General features: G+C 34.8%; 1 protein-coding gene across 3 annotated transcripts in view; it reads right to left on the minus strand.

Moving 5' to 3' along the window:
• Lin28b (lin-28 RNA binding posttranscriptional regulator B) overlaps positions 1-25,554 on the minus strand; it is a 112,220-nt gene that overhangs the window by 36,656 nt on the left and 50,010 nt on the right. For 2 of the 3 annotated variants that reach the window (XM_076859893.1, XM_076859894.1), the window contains exon 3: positions 10,408-10,592. In XM_076859893.1, coding sequence (XP_076716008.1) covers positions 10,408-10,592 — 185 coding nt within the window. Of the gene's footprint in view, positions 1-7,951; positions 8,024-10,407; positions 10,593-25,554 lie in introns of all 3 variants that reach the window. The other variant, XM_076859892.1, reaches the window with a different exon arrangement.

Here is a 25,554-nt window from a genome sequence, read left to right on the forward strand (position 1 = left end):
TTGAAAGGATCTCAAAGTTTTGAAATATTACCCAATTCTCACAATACACTTTTACTGAAACCATACAATAAATATGAGATCTTCTTTTCACTGGGAATATAGAATAAAGAAAGAAAACTAAGTTACTTCCTAAATCCATAATTTCAGCTTGCAATGTTATTAGAGATGCCTCTGGAACTTTATTTCCCCCATAGGCATTATTTTACTGCTTATTCTGCTTAGAATAAAACAGCAATCAGAAATTCAACCTAAAATTCTGATTATCTGCCACTTGGCTTCTGACCATTCCCATCAGGCATCTTGAGAGACCTATGCAGCGCCAAAATGAAGCTCAGCCCCACACAATGTCTGGCAGAGGGTGATGAGAACAGCACATTGTCTGCTTGGTCTGAACAGAGGTCACAGCAGGGAGAGCATCTGCTAAGATAATGCGAGTGAAGGAAACAACTATAATTGCCTCATTAAGAGATCTCTGGCCAAATAATCACAAGAAGAAAGGACTTAGAAAACCACCCTAAAATTAGGTCTATAATAAGTAAAAATTAGAATAGAATAAAAAATGCAAAATTAAGGTATTCTATTGGTTTTACTAATTTCCTTAGTCACTACATAGATGAATGAACACTTGGATGCAACAGTTCAGTTATTCAACTCTAGCCCCTTGCTAATCATTAGTAGGAAGCTTAAGATGCAAATTCACAGCTGTCCAGGATACAAACGAATGTAAAATAAAGGGTTTGGGGGAATTTCTTAAAAGGGAACAACGTATAGGAACTAAGAAAGAATACCTACTGATCTGTATTTTGAAATTACAATGAAAAGCATAAAATTAAAAAGCATGAGGAACATTTTAAGACATAAAATTTAAAAGATAAAAGTCTCAAAAAGACAAAGGAGAAAAAAGAACAAATTGTCGGCCTGATAAATTTACTTTTTTCTATTTTGTACCTCCAGCTTTAAAAAATATTTAAAAAGTCAACAGTACATCATTACAGTCAAATCCTCACTCACTTCAACTATGAGCCAGTAAAGGTATATATTTTTTATTCAACATTGTTGATAAATTAAAATATTTCATATCAAAAGCTAAGAAATGTTTTCCAAGTTTAAATTTAAATACCCAAATTGGATTCAAGATTAAAATGTACTGATATTGTGACAAACTATTTTTGCATTTCTTGATATTTTGAGGTTAAGCTCTATGAACTAATTCGTATTATACAGTTAAAATTTACTGTTATATAAATAGTACCTTTAAGTGAATTATGGTTATTAATTTTTTCTGATTCCTATGAACAGTAAAATTAGCTTGTCATACCCATAAGCCAGGTTTAAAATAAGCAAACTATTTGATGACTTTGATGTTTTGCACCCAAAATGTGCTGGCTAATTTTTCCATTCCATTTACCATTCTGGTCTTTAAACTGCCTTAATCTCCTGCCCTCAGATGTTGACCCTGTAAGAATAGGGGTCATAGGTCAGAATAGACAGACCTCAAAGGATCTGGACTATCAATTCATGCCTGAAAGATTTCTCTGCCACAATAGGAACCTACTAAACAGCAAATTCCTAAATCTAATCACACAAGTATCAGGGTGAAACAGTTATTTATTGGAATTTGTTGATTTACATTTTCAAATGTCTCTACCACCTAAACAGAATTTTAATTTTTCTTTTAGAAACAGGTACTGGGCTATAAAAAAAAAAATGAAAAAAAAATTACTGACAGAACTTGTAAAGTAAAGCATATATTCCTTAGGAATGCTATGGAGATTTCAAAATACGTAGCACTAAATTTCCCAAGTATAAAGTTAATGGAAAACTTCAAATTATCTCACTGAGATAATGAGTGGAAAAGGTTATACTGCTACAAAACAGGCAGAATTACCACTGGTTAATTTTTAGCTCAAAGGCAAATGAGGGCAATAAACAAATATTTTTCATTTTAATAAACACAATACATAGCCTTTTAATAAGGAAAGCCTAAGTTGATTAATTTTAACCCCCCAAAATATAAATCTAATGACTTCCAAAACCATCTTGCATATTTAGAGAAACTTAAGCCCACAAAATTATGGCCCTGTAAAAAATAAATTTAGTATCGGACGTCTCCACTTTCTTGCCAAAAGGCAAGTTAACTCTTCTAAGCTGAAACTAAATCTGACAACATATAATTAGTTTCTGTTTATGTTCACCCTGGTCTTCCTGACCATAAATGATCAACATATCATAATGTACAATTTTAATATTGGACTAAAAGGAATGTAAAGTTTCATATCAAATTTTAAGTATAAAGAGCTTTTTAAAAAATGATAAATTAATCAGTCTTTTATGATCACATAAAAAGAATTTCCTATACTTCCATACCAAAAGCAGTTATACCAAACATCTCAACAATTAACTACCTTTCTAAACAAAATACCTTACCACTTTAACTTGTGTAGAAAATTTAAAAAGCTAATGCAGTTATGCAAATTAAATATTGTAGAAGTGAAAGGAGAGCAGCAGAATTCCAGTATTCTTTTCTAAGTTATTTTTAAAACTCTCAAGTCAACACTCTGAAAAAAAGAGAACTTGCATTATTATGAATAGTACTTCTTGGAGAGTGTGGCTGGGTCAAAAGATGGGGAAGGTTAAGGAGAACAAAGACAATAGTCAGTACCCCAGGAAAAAACGGAATTAAAAAGAAGGTAAAAGGAAAAGCCATAAACAAAAAAACCCCAAAGCTATCTGTACACATTCAACATATATATCTACCACATCACTGCAAATGTTCCTAGAAGTTATATATTTATTATTAAAGATTAAAATTATTTTAATCCTTTTGCTCATTAAAAATATTTGCAAACATAAACTAAAAAGTTATTCCATAAAATATTTAACTCTATACTACAGGCTGATGTGATTATTTCATATAAATACTAAAAAGTCAACAGGAGCTAACAAAACAATCATTCTATCACCCTCCCCTACAATTTTACTGTTAGAAATTACTTCTTTTTCCTCACAGTAAATTGTGTTTTCTTAAAAGTTACCAAGTGTAGGACAACTTTTTAGAAGAAACATAATTTTTAAAAAATCTTTTAGTTACAATCATCTTCATTTTATTATAAAGAAAGCTCTATAAGGCCATTAAATGTCCTACTTTTTAAAATAAACTAAGAAAAACTAAGCAGAATAAATCTAAAATTATTTCATTTGAAATTTTAAGAAACTTCTCAAATCTGGAAAATTTTAAATAAAATACAACTTTTACTATTACTGAATAACTGGACATTAGGAGTTAGATACTAAATTCAGCAGAACTTTAAGACAGTGAAAAAAATAATCCCACTTAAAAATATATATAGTTAATAATTAAGGTAAAATCCTTAATGCTATATTTTTTTCCACAGAAAATATGGTTTTAACAGTAAGTTCTCTTGAGAGATGGGCCAGATTTTGAATTTGTTAAACACAAAAATTCCATGTAATCAAAACTTCAAAATTTCTACTTTTTAATCTGAAATGACAGAAGTTAAACTTTATGATCTAAAAATCACTGTAGGAGAAAGAATATTCAACAAATGGTATAATATTCACAGGTAAAAAAATCAATCTTGACCTAAGCCTCACACTTTATTACAAAAACTAACTCTAAATGGATCATGGATAAATAGGAAAATGTAAAAGTATTAAAGTACTAGAGAAAACACAGAAGGAAATCTTTGTGACCTAGGATTAAGTAAAGAATTACTCATGACATCAAACAAACATGAAATCAAATAAAAATGAAAAAATTAGCTTCATCAAAATTAAAAACTTCTGCTCTATAAGAAGTATTTAAGTGACTGGAAAGACAAACCACAGACTCGTCTTTGAAGAAACTATGTGCAAGTTATGTTTCTAGCAGTCTTATATCCACAATGTCTATGAAGAGTTCTCTAAAACACACACACAAAAAAGTGGAAAATGGGCAAAAGACCAGAGCAGACATGTCATCAAAAAGGATACAAAGATGACATAAAAAGCCATAAAAATATGCTCAGTATCAGTAACTACTATGGAAATGAGAATTAAAACCACGATAAGACATCACTATATGCCATTAGAATGGTTAATATAAAAATTTTTTTAAAGTGACAATACCAAATGCTAGTAAAGATGTGTAGCAGGTAGAACTTTCATATATTGCCGGTGGGAGATTAAAAATAGTACACACACTCTGGAAAACAACTTGGCAGTTTCTTATAAGTTTAAAAATATGACCATGACCACACAATTCAGCAATCTCACTCCAAAAATGAAAACTAATTTTCACACAAATCTGTGCTGTGGCTCTGTTCATAACTGCTACAACTGGAAAACACCCAAGTGCTCTTCAACAGATGAACATATAAACAGTGTTCTATCCCCATGATGGAATAATACCCAGCATTTTTGTAAATGAGCTATTGATACATTAAACAGTGTGAATGAATTTCAAAGGCATTATGTTAAATAAAAGTGTGTGATTCCTTTTAGATGTTGCTCATAAAGATAAAATTATAGTGAAAAAGAACACGTTAGTGGTTGCCAGGGTATATGGTTGGAGGCAGGATAACTACAAAAGATAGCAAGAGGCTGGGTTTTAGGGGGTGATAAGACTGTTCTGAATACAGACTACGTTGGCAAATACAGGAATATATACATGTATTAAAATTCACAGAACTGCATACTCAAGAGAAAAAGGTTGTCAGGCATGGTGATGTTCCAGCAGCTCGGGAAGCTGAGGCAGGAGGATCATGAGTTCAAAGCCAGCCTCAGCAAAAGCAAGGGACTTAAAAACTCAATGAGACCCTGTCTCTAAATAAAAATACAAAATAGGGTTGTGGATGTGGCTCAGTGGCTGAGTGCCCCAGAGTTCAATCCCCAGTAACAAAACAAAACAAAACAAAAGGTTAATTTTACTATACAGCCATTCAAAATAAAATAAAAACAATGTTCCAGGCAAACAAAACATATAGAAATATAACAGTATTTACTTCTCTTTTAATATAAATTAACTGGACTCTAGCTTTCAAGCACTTCAGCAAACCCAACCAATCATTTAATAACACTATTTTAATAACACTATTTTAAATATTTTGTGGACTATGAGTATGAAAGTGTTTTATACTAGGAAGGTCTCAAAAAATGAAAGGGACCTATCTAAAGGATCCAGAAGTCAGCCAAATGTGGGAAATTTACACTCTACAATAAATCTGGATAGCTACAGATTATAACTCATTAAAAAAAAAAAACAGGGCTGGGGTTGTGGCTCAGTGATAGAGTGCTTGCCTAGCATGCACGAGGCACTGGCTGAAGCAGGAGGATTGTGAGTTCAAAGCCAGCCTCAGCAATTTAGTGAGACCTCAACAACAAAGTGAGACCTTGTCTCTAAATAAAATATAAAAAAGAGTTGGGGTGTTGCACAGTGGTTAAGTGGCCCTGGATTCAATCCAAAAGATAATTTTTTTTTAAAAAACGTAAAAATAGCTCTCTGCTTTCTGATGCATGTCTGTAGTTGCTTTCCTCTGCTACATCCTCTGCCACACCCTGATGTTCTGCCTAACCACAGGCCCAGAATAATGGAACTGGCTATGTATGGACTGAGTCCTTTGAGCTCTCTAAAACTGTGAGACAAATAAACTTTCCCCCTTCTATTTATTCTCGCCAGGTCTTTTGGTCACACTAAGGAAAAAGCTGACTAAAACAAACTAGAACTTGGCTGGGGTGGTAAATTATCTAAAGGAAGACATGAAATTGTTCCAACAGAGGGAAGAAGCAGAGAAATACGCTAAGGCATTTTTGAAGGAAGAGACTGATCAGATGATGACAATAAGTAACATTTCCTTTAGCATCTGCCCTATTTTAAATTTCTACTACAGTCCCATGTAACTCTTTAGATCCGTGGACTGTGCATACCCACTGACAAACATTCATTAAATTTTGGTAAAAAATAAAATGAATGGAAAGAAAATATTAAGAATAATCGCAGAATAAATTAGGAAAAAACAGTGTAACACATTAATACAAGACTTTGTTCTTTGAAATACAATAAAATAAATAATGAATATGACAATAACTAGAGAATCCAGAATAAGATTTTTTAGGATATTTTATACAATTATGCTAATAAACATGAATTATGAATCAAAATATAATTTTATTCTCATTACTAGAACTGTTTCAGAAAATAGGTATGGTTAATATCCACAGAAGAACTCAAGAAAGTCATTAAAGATCTTTGAATCCTTTTAAAGATTCAGGGAACAAATCAATACCTTGGTAACTAACTGTTCCAGCCATCAGTTGATAAAGACCCACTTTCAGACACCACACTGTCAAACCTTGTTTTCTATTTATTTCAGTTTCTATTCAGTTGTCACAATGCTTATTTTAATATTTTATTACAGATTATAAAAAGTGGCACATGGAAAACTAGAGTGACAAAGATCATGGGCATCCTAAACTTTAAACAGATAGTTAAAAATCATTAAATATCAAATGTATCAAAGCTTTAACCACAATAAGACATGCAATTAATGTCAGTGGTTGGCGCAGTAATTCACCTTTGACTAACACCACCTCCTGTCTTGCTAGATCATTCTTTCTAGGATCCCAACTATAATTCTTTGACCCCACTGCAACCTATGTCCATGAGCCTAATACCTTTTCAATGTCTTCATTTCTTACCCAGTTTAGCTCATATTTTCCATCATTACAATTGTTCCCTTCACATTCCATTCCTTTGTTTCTCATCCTTTTCTTTCTAGTTTATCTACCAACTGTAGATAATTCTGTTTTAATGCCTATTTCACATCCATAATCATGAAGTCAACGAAGGAGAAAACAGAATCATATCAACTGACTTGACTTTAAACTCGTGTCCACTAACTCTAAGTGGATCTTTGGTATGACTTGGAACTCTTTCTTCTTCTTTTCCACAATGTGTTCACTCTTCTATTTTCCTATTTCATACTTTCTCCTTATTAAATCTCCAAATCTCTTCTTTTACCATCACTCTCAATAAATGATCTTGCTTCAAATTTCATTAAACAAACAGTATAAAACGGTGAGAAATCTTACTTTACCCAACCTTTGTATCTGCCTACCTACCTGTATCTGTGCTTGTAGGCTGTGCCTTGCCTAAGTTTCAAAGAATGAACCAGCTATATTCACAACAGGCTCTCCCAGTTTGCTTTAACTCCCAATCTTCCTACCCAAAGAAATCACTGGAGCAACTGTCCGATTCTCCCCTGCATGTTTAATCTTTCCTATCTATTAGATCACTTCCCATCAACACATAAACATGCTATAATTTCTTCCCTTTGGCTATGGCTTCATTTACAGCCTACTTACCGGTAAATGTCACTTACAGGTTATACTTGCTGCTTCCTCTCCTTTAATTCTCTGTTGAACACAATCCAGGTAGGCATTAAGTCCCACTAGTTCACCAAACCAGCCAACTTCACTAATGACTTGTGTGTTACTGAGCAGTTCAGGTTTCAGTGGTCATTTTACTTGCTCATAATACCTCTGAACATCCCTGATAATCTCCCCTTTTTGAAACTGTTTCTTTCCTTCTAAACAAAATCCCTTCTTGATTTTCCTCCTGCTTCTCTCCTTCATGCCTTTTGCTATTCTTGCTTCTCAATGCTTAGCATGCTCAGGACTCGGTCCTCTTTTCTATATATACTTATTTTGATGGTAATCTCATCTAATATTATAGCTGCAAGTATCATCTTTTCTCTAAATAATTTCATCTCCAGACAAGAGAACTCCATATGCTTAATCCATTTGCTTAACCTACATCTCCACTTGGATGGTTATTATGACTCTCCAACTAAATATATCCAAAACCACACTTTCGATTTATTGTTCCTTCTGCAGTATTCCCCATCTTGGTAAATGCTCCCTCCACCTTTCCTGTTGCCCAGACCAAACAAACCTTGGAGTCATCCTGGACTCTTCTTCTCTCACAGTCCACTTCTGATCCACCAGTAAATCCTGCCGTCTCCACCTTCAAAACATATTGGAATTTTCGCTCACCACTTCTACAGCTAACATCCCAGTCCAAACCACCACCATCTCTTTCCCACAGCATTGGAAAAGCCTCTTTAATGATCTCTCAGTTTCCAATCCTACCTCTCAAATTATGCTGTAATCACAGCTGCCAGAATGATACTTTAAGGAGGTAGGTCATATTACACTACTTTTTAACCTAAAAATTTCCAATGACTTCTCATTTCCTCCAAAATCAAAGTTCTTCCAATGATTGACAAACCCCTATATGAAGGAATGACTTGCTGTCTTATGCTTTAACTCTCAGCCTCCACCATCCTCCCCCGTACTGATTCCAAATAAGAAAACATATAAAGCATTAAGAACTATACTGTTATACAGGCAAGGTAGCTCATACCCATAATCCAAATGACTTGGGAGGCTGAGGCAGGAGGATCACAAGTTTGAGGCTAATCTCAGCAACTTGGACCTTGTCTTAAAATAAAAAAATAAAAAGGGCTGGGGATGTGGCTCAAGTGTAAAGTGTCCCTACATTCAATCCCTAGTACCAATAAAAAAAAAAAAAAAAACTATACTTTTAAACATTTAATATAAAAAATAAAGGATTGTTTTATTTTATTTGAATTTGCTTTACTTGTATTTTATTATTGTCATCATCATTATCATCTCTCTGGGAGCAGAAAACCACTCCAATTAGTTAAGTGTATCATTAAACTTTCAAACATATTCATCGATTTTCTTTAGTACAAAATAAGCTCTGAAAAATGTGGGATAGAAATAACTTATTCTCTTACTGGAGAGCTTTTCAAATCATTGAGAAAATACTGACCAGGAAATAAATGCAGTAATGATAAGTAGCTAGCTGTTTGGAAGGGAAAGAAAAGTTAGATCCATATAGCCTTCTCTCTCTTCAAAAACAAAAATAATGAGAAGAGAGAGAGAGTAATATTTAAAAGGTAAATTAACAAAAACAGTATGAGAAAATATTGATGTTCTTTCTTTCTGTGATTGATGAAATTCTTTCTGTGTGTGTATGTGTGTGTGTGTGTTGGGGGATTAAATCTGGGGCCTCACCGTGCTAATAAGCACATGTTCTACCAGTGAGCTACACCCAGCCCCATAAAAAAATATTTTTAACTTTGTAGTTTGGAAGGTAGATAGCAACTAAAGTCAGATAGTATTATGGAGAAAGTCACAAACATGTTCCTATAAAAGTTCAAAACTTCAATACTATTTTTAAAAAACACTATCATTAAAATTAAAATATATTTTGATAGTTGAAAAATATTTCTGATTTTTTATTTGAGACCAAAGATTCACATCCTAAATATACAGAGAAATTACAAGTCAGTAATAACAAATGAACATCAATAGATCAAAGGTCAAAGAATTAGAAAAACGCAATTTGTAGAATGAAAATTGAAGATGAATACTAACATAAAAACCTTTCAACTTCTAAGGTCATCAAAGGATGCAAAGTGGAACAATCTTAATTTCTTAAGATTAAACAAATGACAACATTTGGTGAGAGCTGTTTGACTTTTGGAGGGGCTATATTTTGGCCTTCATGATTCTGGACAGCAGGTGGGAAATAGGCAACAAACATTTTAAAGCATCAATTTTTTTAATCCAAAATTTTCTCTATTAAATATTTCTTCTAAGAATTCAATCAGACTTTTCAAAACTGCACATGAAACGACTTGCACAGTGCTATTATTGATAATTCAAAATACTAAAATTATTCTAAATACCCATTAACATAGTATTGGTTCATTTAAATTAAATTCTGGTATGTCCATATGGTGGAAATTTATGCAAATGTTAATGATTGACATGAAAGAGTCTGATATATTATTAAGTGAAAAAAATTTACAAATTTCAGAACAGCATATATTTTATGATTCCCACCTATATTAGGATTTCAAATTATTTTTTTCCTTACTTTAGTTTTTTATGTTGTTTGGATTTTTCATATGTGAACTGGCTTTTAAAAACAAACAAAACCATCAGTGTATTTTCATCTGAAAAAACAGGTGAAGTGCTGGCAAACTGGGGATGTATGAAGAGCCCCTCTGTCTACTGGGAACTTCAGCTCCCTATGTGTGGTCTCAGAACAGTCTGGTGGGAAAAAAAAAAACTATACGTTTTTTGGTAGTCAAGGGACTATGAAGTGTTTCATGCCAAATGCTCAGTTTAGCACTCTCTGCAGATAATTCAAATTGCAGAACTGACTATATTCTTGATATCTGCTATTCAAGTACACAGTAGTGGTGTTTTCTTTTGGTACTAGATGAAGTCCAATAATATAATAAAAATAAGGAAATGTTAGAATGCTTTTCCAAATATAACAAACTCATAAATTAGCCAAGTGATAAAGATTACCTGTCTCCCTTTGGTTTTCTTTTTTGTAGTGTCTTCCCTTTGGGTCTTCTTTCGCTTCCTAAGCAGGGGCTCCCACCAGGTCCTGTTACCCGTATTGATTCAAGGCCTTTGGAAGATTTTTTAAATGTGAATTCCACTGGTTCACCTTCTTTCAGACTTCTAAATCCTTCCATGAATAGTTTGCTCTACAAAGAAGGGAAAATGAACGGGGAGAGAAGATCATCATTTCACCTATTTATAATTTCTCTCAATAATTTTAAAATTAACAAAGTAAGATATCTTGTGATCCATTACAAAAGTATAGGTTTTTTAAAGTTCAGTGACATCATTATAATATTTAGCAATACAAAAATGTAAATGTGCATATTCTTTGACCCAGCAATTCTTTTTTTTATATTTACTCAGATATTTACCATTTCTTTTATTTCCAAACTATAAAGCTTTCAGCAGTTCTACAAGAATTCTACTGTAAACAACTTACACAAAGTTCAAAGAAAAAAAAAGGACCATCATAGTACCTTTTGGTTAACCAAAAAAAAAATCATAACTACCTTAAGGTCCATTTTTTTTTTTTTTTTTGAGAGAGAGAGAGAGAGAAGGAGAATTTTAATATTTATTTTTTAGCTTTTTTTCAGCGGACACACCATCTTTGTTTGTATGTGGTGCTGAGGATCGAACCTGGGTCGCACGCATGCCAGGCGAGCGCACTACCACTTGAGCCACATCCCCAGCCCCTCAAGGTCCATTTAATCCCAATGATTACATTAATTACAATGAAGCCAAATACTATAATATTATAAAGTCATTAAGTTTTTTTTTGTTGTTGTTGTTGTTGTTGTTTTTAGTTCTACATGTATTTATGTGGGAAGATGAGCACATAATACTGTTGAGTAAAAGGTTAAGGCTAAAGAACAATATGTATACCATGATGCCATCTATGTCATTTTTTTTTTTTTTTAAAGAGAGGGGAGAGAGAGAGAGAGAGAGAGAGAGAGAGAGAGAGAATTTTTTTTTAATGTTTATTTTTTAGTTATTGGCGAACACAACATCTTTGTTTGTATGTGGTGCTGAGGATCGAACCCGGGCCGCACGCATGCCAGGCGAGCGCGCTACCACTTGAGCCACATCCCCAGCCCTATGTCATTTTTTAAAAAAGATATATGTTATTTCTGCAGAGATGGGATTTGGAGCAAGACACTAAATCATAAAAAGTCATTTTCTTCAATCCTGGTCTAGGAAGGTAGAAAGTTTTCTGTATGCACTTTACTGCACTTTTTGAGCTTTTTATAATTTGAAAACTGCTGAGTTTTGCAAAAAAAATTAATTTCCAAATGACAAAACTGTAACTTTAATGTCAAATGCTCACTGGTTGTTTCAATCCTACTATTTTCATCAAAGTCAATATGCCAATTCAAAATCTACTAAAAATAATTCAGTAATTAGTTTTATTTACTTCTTCAAACCCTTTCATGTACAATTGACAAATCTAACCATGCAGTTTGAAGAGAATTTTCTGCATCTGGGGGGAAGGGGCAAAAGAAAGAAATACAATATGGTATAAGACCTTGGTTCAAATCCAGTTCTTCAAGTAAACTTAGAATAAACTATTTAATTTACTTTCTGTTTGTCTGTAAATTCAAGCCATTTGAATTCTGAGTTAACAATGAATCTGAAAAAGACTCCACAGAAACAGGAATTTGCGGTAAAATAAGTTTGTGAAATCCTGTATGTTTCTTCTTGGGCCAATCAGATTAGCATATTAGTCTCAGAAACATCTTCCCCTCCATCACTGCCACCATAATAAAAATCTTGTTTAATGTGTTTAACTCAGCAATTTCCTGACTTAATTGATCCTGACTTAACTGGGATCAATTAAGGTTCTTTATTAATCTTCTTTATAAGCACAGCTCACTAGTGTACTCAGGGAAATACAGAACCAGAAAATCTTCACCCCAACTCCAGCCAAGTTCATGATTCCACAGGCAATTCACTGTGGTTTGTCCCCAAGGGTTCCAATGCTGGAAGCCTGGTCTCCTGATGCAGCATTAGAAAACAGTGTGAAACCATTAAGTGGGAGATTTTTTTTTGGGGGGGGGGTACCAGGAATTGAACTCAGGGGCACTCAACCACTGTGCACATCCCCAGCCCTTTTTGTATTTTACTCAGAGTAAAGGTCTCACTGAGTTGCTTAGTGCTTCACTGTTGCTGAGGCTAGCTTTGAACTCTCAATCCTCTGATCCTCCTGTCTCGGCCTTCAGAGCCACTGGGAGTCTCACTGAGTTGCTTAGTGCTTCACTGTTGCTGAGGCTAGCTTTGAACTCTCAATCCTCTGATCCTCCTGTCTCCGCCTTCAGAGCCACTGGGATTACAGGTGTGCACCACCACACCTGGCTAAGTGGGAGATCTTGAAGTCAGTCACATGCTTTTGGAAAGGACTATGAGACTGCAGAGTCTCTTGTTCTCAGATGTGCCCCTGCCATAAAGCCATCTACCTTTGGGCCTTTGCCAGAGATCTAACCAATGCTCTCCACCCCACCTAGTCTTGGCCTTTAAACTTCTGGAACTAAATGAAATTTTTAAAATTACCTTGCCACAAGTGTTTTATTAAAGTAACAGAAAGCAGTTAAATACAGTAGTCCCCTTTATCCATGGTTTTGCGTCTCAGGATTTCAGTTGCCTGAAAGTCAATGGCAGTCAGAAAATATTCGTATGTTTTAAATCGCTTACCATTCTGAATAGCACAATAAAATCTCTGGTCATCCCACTCCATCCCACCCAGGACTTAAATCATCCCCTTCATTCTGTGGGACCACTCTGCATACACTTCCCACAGTAGTCATCTTGGTTATCAGATAAACTTGCTATAACCTACTTGAAGTAGTCCTTATTTTACTTAATAATGATCCCAAAGGGCAGGAGTAGTGTTGAGGGCAATTAAGAGACAACAAGGAGAAGCTATAAACTGCTTCCTTTAAGTGAAAAGGTGAAAGTTCTTGACTTGATGCTGAAGTTGCTAAGACCTATGATAAAAACAAATCGACCCATGACATTGTAAAGAAGGAAAAAGAAATTCATACTAGTTTTGCTGCTGCACCTCAAACTGCAAAAGTTATAGCCACAGTAGAGTCAAGTGCTTAGTGAAGCTGGAAAAGGCATTAGATTTGTGTTATGGGTTTAAAGGACAAAACAGTACACACAGGGATAGGTACACAGTGTTTTTCCCATGAGTCCTTGGTTTTACGCATTCTCCAGAGGGGTCATAGAATGTGTGCTTTTCAGATAAAGGGGACTATAATTATATATAATCCAAATCATTACAAGGAACAAATAAAAACACTTCAAAATGTAACACAAAAGGAGACTGTTCATTGTGATAAAGTAATATGATACATGATATCAGAGTTACTAACCTATTTCTAGTGATGATCACCTGACAGTGAAATCCTTCATGCTTTAGTCTACAATTTGATAGCACCACTTTGCTACCTGATGGCATATAGGGCAAAAACCCACAACTGTCTGCACTCTTTAAAATAACAAATCATCATTTTTAAAGCTATTTTAACAATTCTACAGCATCATCTCATTTTTTTCTTCTAAGCTTTCTCCTAACTGTAAATAGCTCTTTTTGTTTTCATTCCCTTTCTTCCTTCCCACTCAAGAAAGTGTCTATGTAAGTGGGATGAAGTGAAACACAGCTGAACTACTGAAATTGTGAGAATGAAGGAACAGCAGTTTTAATTTTAGATATTAGTATGTTTATGTTTTGCTTCAGCAACAAAAACTCTATCACTTATCTCCTAGTTCCTAGCATACAGGTGCATTTTTCACCAACTTAGTTTCATTTAACATCATTAAGACTTTTGATAGGTTATCATTTATAAGTGAACTACTTTCTCAAATCTAAAGTTAAATTCTGACTATTTGTCATGATATTCGGAAAGAACACTTTTTTTTTTTTAATTCCACTACACACACTCTCCCCTCCTCCCCTGTCATAATACCTGAGCAAAAATAAGAATGACTATCCTTACAATGGCTCTGCAATACAAAGACTACAATTCAGAGAGAATTATGAGAATATTCTGTCTTTGCTATTTTATTAACGTAGCTGCCATACAGGTGGAAAAGATTTGTTAAAAGGTAGGGAATTAGTTCATTATATTTGGTCACAAAAATGAACTTCTCCCCTTGATCTGCAAATTTTTATTAAAAATCCATTATTCTTTTTTTTTGGGACCAGGGATTGAACTCAGGGGCACTCGGCCACTGAGCCACATCCCCAGCCCCATTTTGTATTTTATTTAGAGAAAGGGTCTCACTGAGTTGCTTAGCACCTCACTTTTGCTGAGGCTGGCTTTTACCTGCCTCAGCTTCCTGAGCCACAGGGATAACAGGCCTGCACTACTGTACCCAGCCAGTCTCAATTGCCCCAAATTGGATTCTTTTCTTTTTCACTTAATTGAATTTTCTATTATAGTTTCTACAGCATACTGCCATGTAATGCAAATATCTGTATATGCCTTACATCTCATTTGCTCTTTTGGACTCATCTTCTACTCTTTAGTACTCTTTAGTTCACGTACTAAGAATGTAATATACATCTTTTTTCCAAGTATTTTCCAAAGGGCTTAACATAATGCCTGCAAATAACTACCACTCAATAAGTACTTAAAATAATTCTACAGTTAGCATCAATAAAATCAAGGATTATTAGTCTAATTCTCAATTGAAAAAAGAAAAAAATGGACTGAATTCTTTTATAAATGAGTTGCACATGCAAAATCAGATTTTTTTTCTACCTACTTCTACTTCCAGTGCATAAAATTCTTTCAATGTCATAAAAAGAATGTCACAAAAAGAATATCATAAAATTCATTTAATGTCAAAGAGACACTATATATGGTTCATCAGGAATAAAATGCAGCCGGGTTCAGTATTGTATGCCTGTAATCCCAGCATATCAGGAAGCTGAGGCAGAAGGACTGCAAGTATGAGGTCAGTCTGAGCAACTTAGTGAGACCCTGTCTCGCTACAGAAAGCAGCAATGTAGCTCAGGGGTAAAGGACCCTTGGGTACAATCCCCAGTACCCCCCAACACACACACACACACACACACACACACACACACACACACACACAAAAGCAGACAGTATTGCAATGGTTCAAGGTAGCAATGCTATCCAAAGACTCCACTCAAAAGTTAAAGTGGACTTTTTTTTTCTTGTTCTTCCTTCTACCCATTATCATCTACATTTGATGTGTCTCACAATACATGAAGACTGGTCTAAGAATATATATTGGTGATTTTTTTAAAAAAGTTGTACATAATAATAGAAGAACTTTTGAAATATGGGCTTATATTTTCATCTATACCTAATTTGTTAGGACAAAATAAAACATACTCTGTATAGAAGAGAATCAGGAATTGAATGAATAAAGGAACAAAGTAATAAATGATAAATGAATGAAGAGTATTTAGAAGGAACTACTGTCGTGTGCTAAAGCACAGTGTGCTTACAATGGGACAGGCCAATTTTGAATGTGTATATCATACATGAACAGCTAATTTGGTTCCTCTTCTTCCAACAAAGTGAGTTTCCCTTTTCTCTGCTTCCCTTTATTTTTATTCCAACTTTTAAAATTCATTGTGACACAAATATATTACAGAATTACAAATAGATGAGCTTTCAATTTCCTTGCTACACATATGTTCCTCCTCCCTACTGTTTAAAAGAATAATAACAGGAATATGGAGTCAAATGAGAGCAGTTCAAATGCTGTATTTTATTTGTCAAGTATTTCTACCCATGTCTCCAGACAGTATCTCTCTTGGCACATAATTTCTCTCCAACTAGACTGGGAAGGCACGTAAGTGTAGTTATATGATTCTCCACAGAAATAAGAATACATTTTATTCCAGTTCAAGAAAGCAAGCTGTACAGACTCGCCTCAAGTTGGTCTTTAAAAGCCATCAAAATGACAATATAATAACAAAATAAAATAAAATGGATTCACAACAAGGAAGATAATGGGAAGGATGCCATCAACAGAAAACAGAATTCAGCTGCATGGCAGCCAGGAGTGGTGACACACACCTGTAATCCCAGCAGTTTAGCAGTATGATCATGAGTTCAAAGCCGGCTTCAGCAACTTAGCAAGGCCCTGAGCATCTCAGCAAGATCCTGTCTCTAAATAAAATATTTAAAAGGGCTGGGAATGTGGTTCAGTGGTTAAGCGCCCCTAGATTCAATCCTCAATACTACATGCACACAAAAAAACAGAATTCAACAAATTTCTTTAAGTTAGAATGTTCACTGAAAGCTGAGCTAAAGAAACCACACCCTAGAAAACTAACAGAGCTGCACTGAAGTAGGAACCAATACTCTTCAAAGGCCTAATAGGCTGTGCTAAGACACAATGCCTGTGACAAAGGACAAGAACACAGTAGGTCTTAAAACTGAGGTGTTAATGGTATAAGGACCTAAAGCTCATTCCCTTCTTCCACCCCTATATCTACCTACACTCATGACACAGCCAAATAATGCCTCAAGGCAAACAAGAGGCACTTCTCTACAGATACTGAAGGAAATATCAGGGAGATGCTGAAGCCTGCACACAACTAGAAAACCACTGGTGTAAGTCAGCTACCTACCCATTCAACCTTAAATCATTCCTATCCCTCCTTCTTACTCCTCATTCATACACCTGAAGAGTTCTTCAAGAATCACAAAACATGTGAGGTCAAGATAATTGATAGAACCAAAAAAACCTGACAGATCATTTAATTAGTACTCTCAGAGATATTTAAGGCAACATAGCATTAATAAAACAAGAACAAAAACAATCAGAGAATTCAAAAGCCTTCTCGGAAACATGATCTTTGAGTCACACACCATGGTGCATGCCTGTAATCCTAGCAACCTGGAAGGCTGAGGCAGAGGGATCTCAAGTTTAATGCAAGCCTCAGCAATTCAGCAAGTATCTGAGTCAAAATAAAAAGGCTGGAGATGTAGCTCAGAGACAGAGGTCCCTGGGTTCAATTCACAATTAAGTGTTTTGGAAGTAAAAGATGAAAAAATATTTAAAAATTTGGACAAAAACAAAGTAAGAGATGGTAGGAAGGAAGGGAAGGAGGGAGGAGTGAAGAAAGAAAGGATGAAAAGAAGGAAGAAGGGAGAAAGGATAAAATTAATGTGCTTCCTATATAACCTTGGACAAGTTGCATACAGTTGGACAAGACTCCCTCTTTTCTTTTTGTAATAAAATATACATCACTACTTTTAGTTATAAGAATTTTTAAAAATCTTTATAACTTCTCCTTGTCTATGTGGACACAGATAGAAATGAATGGTGACTATTTTTTAGTCAAAACAGAAATTTTCCTTTATGCATGCTCAGTATGTCCCAATTCAGTAAATAAGAGCAAGATTTTAGTTGTTTTTTTTTTAAATTTAAATCCCTTAAGAAAACAGAAGCTTAAAAACTATGGTGGTAGTGTTGAAGTAAATGTTTGCTGAGAATTTTACTTAAATAGAATAAGTCCAATTTACTCCAATCAAATTATCAAATAATTTCACAAGAATAGGATCACTACTTGTCTTGAATATTAAAGGAAACCTTACATAAATCCCTCCATCTGACCTGTACTTCAAAGCTGAAAAGGATGCAATAAAATTGGCAACACTTCTCAAATGGCATTGGAAAAAATCCTGGATTTGAATGTTGATCCTCCTACTTACAAATTCAAGGTGTCTGACCACAAATTTACTTAAAATAAGTTTTTTTTTTTTTTTTGCTAAAAAAAAAAAAAAAAAAAAAAAAAAATTTGCTCCAAGGGCTGGGGTTGTAGCTAGTGGTACATGTACCATGTACAAAGCCCTGGGTTCGATCCTCAGCACCACATAAAAAATAAATTAATTAAATAAAGGCATTATGTCCATCTACACCTAAAAAATAAATATTAAGGAGAGCAACTAAGAACAGAGAGGAAGAGCATGAGAAAAATATTAACATTAAACAGGGATGAGAGGTGGGAGGGAAAGGGAGAGAGAAGGGAAATTGCATGGAAATGGAAGGAGACCCTCATTGTTATACAAAATTACATATAAGAGGATGTGAGGGGAAAGGGAAAAAAACAAAAAACAAAACAAGGGAGAGAAATTAATTACAGTAGATGGGGTAGAGAGAGAAGATGGGAGCGGAGGGGAGGGGAGAGGGGATAGTAAAGGATAGGAAAGGTAGCAGAATACAACAGTCACTAGTATGGCAATATGCAAAAACGTGGATGTGTAACCGATGTGATACTGCAATCTGTATACGGGGTAAAAATGGGAGTTCATAACCCACTTGAATCTAATGTATGAAATATGATATGTCAAGAGCTTTGTAATGTTTTGAACAACCAATAAAAAAATGTGCTCCAATTTCCTTATATATAAATTAATAATCTCTCTAGGAATAACAACTATCTGCTATAATTATTAATGGGTCCCAAATAATAAAATGTAAAATACCTAAAACAGTGCTTAGCCCAATGTCCACAGTTCAGTAAACAGTTTATATTATTTAAGTTTCCAATGTGCTCCCCACTTGCACACAGGTAAGGAACAGCTGAGACAAAACAAGTATGTACTGAGCATGTATCATTAACAGCACTGGCTGAATGCTTTTACCTGCAGAATCATTTGATCCAAACTACCTTATCCCTTGTCCCCACATGGCAAATGTTTGTACATCACTGAGTTTCAATTTAAACATTACCTCCTCTTCAAAGCCTTTTATATCAATTTCAAGAAAAATGTAGGCATTCCTTTTCCCATGTTCCAAGTGCATACCATATGTATTGTAACACTTACCATTCCATATTACAATACGTTTGGTTCTTAGAAAGTTATGAACTTCTGGAAAGGAAATATAATTTCTCACTTCCATGCTTAAAATCATCCCAGAAACATAGCAAGTACTCAATATATGTTTGAGGCAGACAGAAGCATCAAGGTGAGAAAGAGAGAGAATAAAAATTAGCTATATCGGTGCTGGGATGTGGCTCAAGCGGTAGTGCGCTCGCCTGGCATGCGTGCGGCCCAGGTTCGATCCTCAGCACCACATACAAAACAAAGATGTTGTGCCCGCCGATAACTAAAAAAGAAATATTAAAAAAATTCTCTCTATCTTAAAAAAAATAGCTATATCTTTTCATCTTTAAGAGGAGATGAAGAACCCTAAGGTCTTATCTGATAAATGGCAGAACCAGAACTCAAAGCTCTACCTAATACCACTAAAAGCCCTGTACATCGCAATGCCCAGTATAACATACTCTGGAAAAATCCAAGCATTCCTTAATAACACATTCACAATCAATATAAGGTTTAGAATCCTGAAGCTTTGGCTTCCAGCAGGCCTCCCTACTCAACCCATACTCACCCTTTATCCCTTAATTTTCTTAGCTTTTAAACTTTTACCACAAAACTTCTTAGCTAATATAATGAATCATATGAAATTGATTCTTTTATGGAAGAGTATTTTATTTTATTTCTCCTCTTTGAAATTAAGTATTTAGTAAACAACGGCTAAGTAAACTTATACAATTATCTACTTAACAGATGATAGCTAAATAAAGCAACTTTAAAAATGAAATTTATTGGGCTGGGGTTGTGGCTCTGTGGTAAAGCGCTTGCCTAGCATGTATGAGGCACTGGGTTTGATCCCTAATACCACATGAAAAAATAAACAAAATAAAGGTATTGTGTCCATCTACAACTAAAAACATATTTTAAAAAACAAATTTATGATCCTATGTTTCATCAAATGGAAAAATTATAGACTTGACTTAAAAAAATACATAACTCTGACTTTCCATGAAGTAGCAAAATATTAGGCCCACATATACTATGTATAATTGAAGGAGGAACATGTATTACAAACCTAGAGCAGTGCTCTTACTTTTTAATTATACTCTCCCATTAGGAGCCTTTGTTCCTATTTGTTTCCCAATGTGAATTTTAGTACCATAAATAATTACTTATATACTGTGGCTCTTTTTTAAAAAAAAAAAAAATTACTTTTTAGTTGTAGGTGGACACAATACCTTTATTTTATTTTTATGTGATGCTGAGGATCAAACTCAGTGCCTGAAGCATATTAAGTGAGCACACTTTCTCTGAGCCACAACCCTAACCCCTATTGTGGCTCTTTGAAGGACCACAAACTACTATAATATTTAGAATCCTTTTGCCCCAACAAAAAATAATTCTCACCACCATATTGTGATATCATCCCCTTTAGAATGGACACTCTAGAGCAATTACTAAAAACAGTACCAAAAAGTATATAACTAGGAAGCCAATGGATTAATTATAGAGGAATTTTAGAAATACACTAATATACAAGTAGGAGAAATGGAGGAAGTTAGTTATTCACAAAAAAGAGGTAAAGAGGAAATTATCAAAGTGGTACATCCAAATTCAGACATACAAACCATTATTACATTGTCAATGGAGTTAACACAACTAAAATGCAGAGGTTAATCAATTTGTCGCCTACACGAGAGCCAGTTTATAAATACTCAAAAAGGCTGAAAGAGGATAGAAAAAGACAAAATATGAAAAGAAAAAAAAAAAAGGAATAAGAAGGCTACAGCTTTATTATACCACTAACATCAGAAAAGCTTTAAGACAAAGTACAATCAGAAATAGAGAAATTTCATAATGAAATTTTTAAAAACCAACTAATTAGGAACTGGGGTTATAGCTGTGGTAGAGTGCTCACCTCACACATGCAAGGCCCTGGGTTCGATCCTCAGCACCACATAAAAATAAATAAATAAATAAAGTGAAGTTATTGTGTTCAACTACAACTACAAAATATAAATATTTTTTTAAATAACCAACTAATTCAAATGTCATAACAACCATAAATGTATATGTGCCTGTTAACAGAGCCCTAAGACGTATAAATCAAGAATTGTAATTATAAAGAGAATTAGACAAATCCCAAACAGAAGGATAGCTGGAGATGTTTTTTATATACCATCCTCCATGATTTAGAAGTAGAGAAAAAAAAATCACTTAAGACAGAGACCTTTAAAAACTGTCCTTTATTTTATTTATTTTAACCTACTTGACATTCATACAAAAAAAAAATGACTACACCCAACAAATATAAAATAATTCTCTGCAATTTCACATAGCCCATAGACAGTAATAGTGGGTTATTTTTAAAAAGTTTCAAGCTGGGCATGGTGGCGCATGCTTGTAATCTTGGTGGCTATGGAGGCTGAGGCAGGAGGATAAAAAGTTCAAAGCCAGCCTCAGCAAAAGCGAGGCACTAAACAACTCAGTGAGACCCTGTCTCTAAATAAAATACAAAATAGGGCTGGGGATCTGGCTCAGTGGCTGAGTGCCCCTGAGTTCAATACCTGGTACCTTCCTTCACCAAAAAAGTTTCAGGGCTGGGGATGTAACTCAGTTATGGAAAGTGTGTTTAATGTGTGTAAGGACCTGGGTTCAATCCCCAGCACCAAGGGAAAATAAAATTTCAATGTATTTCATAGCATGTCCTCTGATCAAAACAGTATTAAAATAAAAACCAATAAGGTAATTAGAAACATCCATAATTAAATAATGTATAATATTAATATGATGGATCAAAGGAGAAATCACATGGGAAATTAATTTTTAATCAAACGATAATTTTAAATGTATCAAAATTTGTAGGATGTAACTAAAACTATCCATTGAGAAAAACTTGCAGAATTAAGTAATTCTATTTTTCATATAAAAAGAGAGATCTCAAGCCAATGTCATAGGGTTTTTCCTAGGAATCTATGAAAAAAAAAGAACAAAGCAAACTCAAAGTTGGTAAAGGAAGAAAGTAACAAGAAAATAAATCAACAGGAGCTAGGGATATAGCTCAGCTAGTAGAGTGCTTGCCTCAAATGCATAGGGCCCTGGGTTCAATTTCCAGCACCACAAAAAAAACAGAAAGAAAGAAAAGAAAAAAATCAATAAAATAGAGGGTAAAACAACAGAGGAAAACTAAGACAGCCAAAAGTTAGGGCTGTCAACAAATTGGATAAACCCTTAGGTAGCTTGGCAAGAAAAAAACAGAACGTGAACTACAGAAACCAGAAAATCAAAATGAGTTCATCACATCCAAGCCACTTTCATGTCCCTTGTTATTATTATAAGTGACTAAAATAATGTCATGGCACTTTAGGCCTCAGAAACCAAAATCTCTCTCCCTCTGACCTACTCCTGTTCTTCTTTCATCTGCTCTTTTATTCCCCATGGCGGGTCACAGAGACTAGAATTTATCTTCTTCAAAACAGGTCACAGAAACCAAAAATGTATTCTTATCTTTCCCTACCCTCAACCTGCTGGCTATTAAGAAATTCTCTGACCGATCCTGTTTGATAGTAGACCACTGGACCCCCATTTCACAAGGTGTCCTGCCCATCCCCTTAAGGAAGGAATGCTACACAAAGGCCAAGAAGAATCTGAACAGACAGGCCGCGCTGAATTTCCCCACTCAGTTTATCGGCTTTATATCAGACCTTGTTTGTCCAATCGCATTTCTGCATGGTTGTCCATGCTTCAATCCAGCCTGTGTAATAGTCTCCATAAATACCAAAAGTGTAGGGTTTAGAGAGCTTCTACCCAGCTGAATACATGCCAGCTAACAGGAAGGTGAACAAGAATTCATTCCCAGGGCTGGGTAACTCAGCGATAGAACACTTGCCTAGCATGCATGAAGTCCTGGCTTTGAATCCCTGGTATTGCAACAATAATAAAAAGAACTCATTCATGTGCCAGGAGGATGGCACATCCAAACTCCCCAGGGAAAGAAGCTCTGTGTGCTTAGGGTCCTTACAGACCTTGTCCTATGTCTTTATCTGGTTGTTTATTTGTATTCTTAAAATTCTCTTTATAATGAACAGGTAAATGTAAGTTTAGTATTCTTCTGAGTTCTATGAGTTGCTCTAGCAAATTTATCAAACTCAAGGAGGAAGCAGTAGAGATCCCAAATTGCAGTTACTCTGAAGTTCCGGAGGGCTGGCTTTGCAATGAGGTGAGGGCAGTCCTATGGGACTGAGCGTTCAACCTGTGGAATCTGACACTATCTATATAGTGTCAGAAATGAACTGAATTAGAGGACTCCCAGCCCATGTCTGCTTGCTTGCTGGTAGTGGAAATCCTCAAACATTTGGTGATTTTTTTTTTCATATAAAAAGAGAGATCTCAAGGACTCTGTGTTGTGAGTATACAGCAGGAGAAACTGAGTCTGGGTATGGTTTTTCTGCTCACTAACCAGAAGAAGTACAGATGAAATGGAATAACTGAAAATAACAAAATGAGCCAACTAAAATATAATCCAACAAAAATTCTCAGCAGACTTTGACCAGCAGAAAATATTTCCAATCCACTAAATGGCACTTCTGAAAAGTCTAAAGCTAAGTCAAAGTTAATAATGAAATATTGAATCCTTTCTCCTGGGAATGGGAGGCAATGCTCAGTACTAGCCATTACAATAAAATGTTAAAAGGCAGCAATACTGGAAAGGAAAAAGCAAACATGTCTCTATTTACAGATATTATGACTATTTATGAAGAATCCCCTAAGGAATCTTCAAGGAAACCACTAGACCACCATAATAAATGAAGGGAAGCAAATCTGATACCAATATCTACTGTATGTTTATGCATTAACAGCAAAAAAACTGGAAAACAGAAATTAACAAATAGATCCCATATCAAAAACACAAAATAACTGAGAAATTATTAAAGGAAAGATGTGTAAGAGCTTTCCAGTGAAGTCTACAAAACAGCTAAATAATGGGGAGAGCCACTATGTAATGGAATGGAAGATACGATATTGTTAACTGTTCATTCTCTGCAGTTTGACAAATTCAACAAATCCCAACCACAAGTTCATCAGGCTTTTGGGGTACAAAATGCTTCCAGAATCCATATAGAAACATAAAGGACAAAGTATACAAAAGAACTGAGTATAGCACTTACACTACTTGACTACATCACTCAGTATACAGCTATATAACGATGACAGGTTCCAGTATGTGGATTGATAAGTATCACTAACTGAACAGATCTCTACAGTGGATCCACTCACATACAGTAATCTGACTTTTGACAAAGGTGCCGAAGCAATTCAGGAAGAGAAAAATTTCTTTTCAATAAATAATGCTGGGAATATCCACATTCTAAAGAATAAAACTAGATCTCGATCTCTCACCAGTTACAAAAATCAACTCAAAATGGAATAAGGTCTTAAATGTAAGACCTGAAACTATGATACTACTAGAAGAAAATATAGGGCAGATTATCACTGGCAAGAGGTGTTTTTGGACAACACCCCAAAAGCAAGGCAACAAAAGCAAAAATAGACCAAATTTACACCAAATTAAAATGCCTCCTCACAGTTGGGGGTGGGGGAGCATCAGAGTGAAAAGACAACTTACAAAATGAAAGAAAAGGGGCCAGGGTTGTAGATCAGTGGTAGAGTGCTTCCCTAGCATGTGTGAGGCTCTGGGTTTGATCCCTGGCACCACATAAAAATAAACAAATAAAACAAAGAATTTTTTCTTAAAGTTTGGCAACTATACATCTGACAGGGATTAATATCCAAAATATACAAGGATCTCCAAAAACTCAATAGCCAAAGGAAAAAAAATCAATTAAAAAATAGGCAATAGGCCTAAAGAGATATTTCTCAAAAGAAGACCAACAGGTATACAAAAGTGTTTAATGTCACTAATAATCAAGGAAATGCAAACTAAAACCACAATGAGATGTTACTTCTTTACAGTTACAATGTCTATTTTCAAAAAGACAAAAAAAAAAAAAGAGAGAGAGAGAGAGAGAGAGAGAAAGAGAGAGCTATCAAGCAAATGCTGATAAGGATGTGGTAGTGAAAAGGGAACCTCTGCACATCGTTGGTGGGAATATTAATTATTACAGCATTATAAAAAACAGCATGGTGGGTACCCCCCAAATTTAAAAGTAGAAGCACCATGTGCTCCAACAATCCTGCTACTGGGTGTATCTCCAAAGGAAATGAATCAGTATGTTGAAGAGACATCTGTACTCTCATGTTTACCGCAGCACACTCACAATATTCCAGAAACAAA

This window comes from Callospermophilus lateralis, chromosome 6 (genome assembly GCF_048772815.1).
Source record: "Callospermophilus lateralis isolate mCalLat2 chromosome 6, mCalLat2.hap1, whole genome shotgun sequence".
Classification (NCBI taxonomy): Eukaryota; Metazoa; Chordata; class Mammalia; order Rodentia; family Sciuridae; genus Callospermophilus; species Callospermophilus lateralis.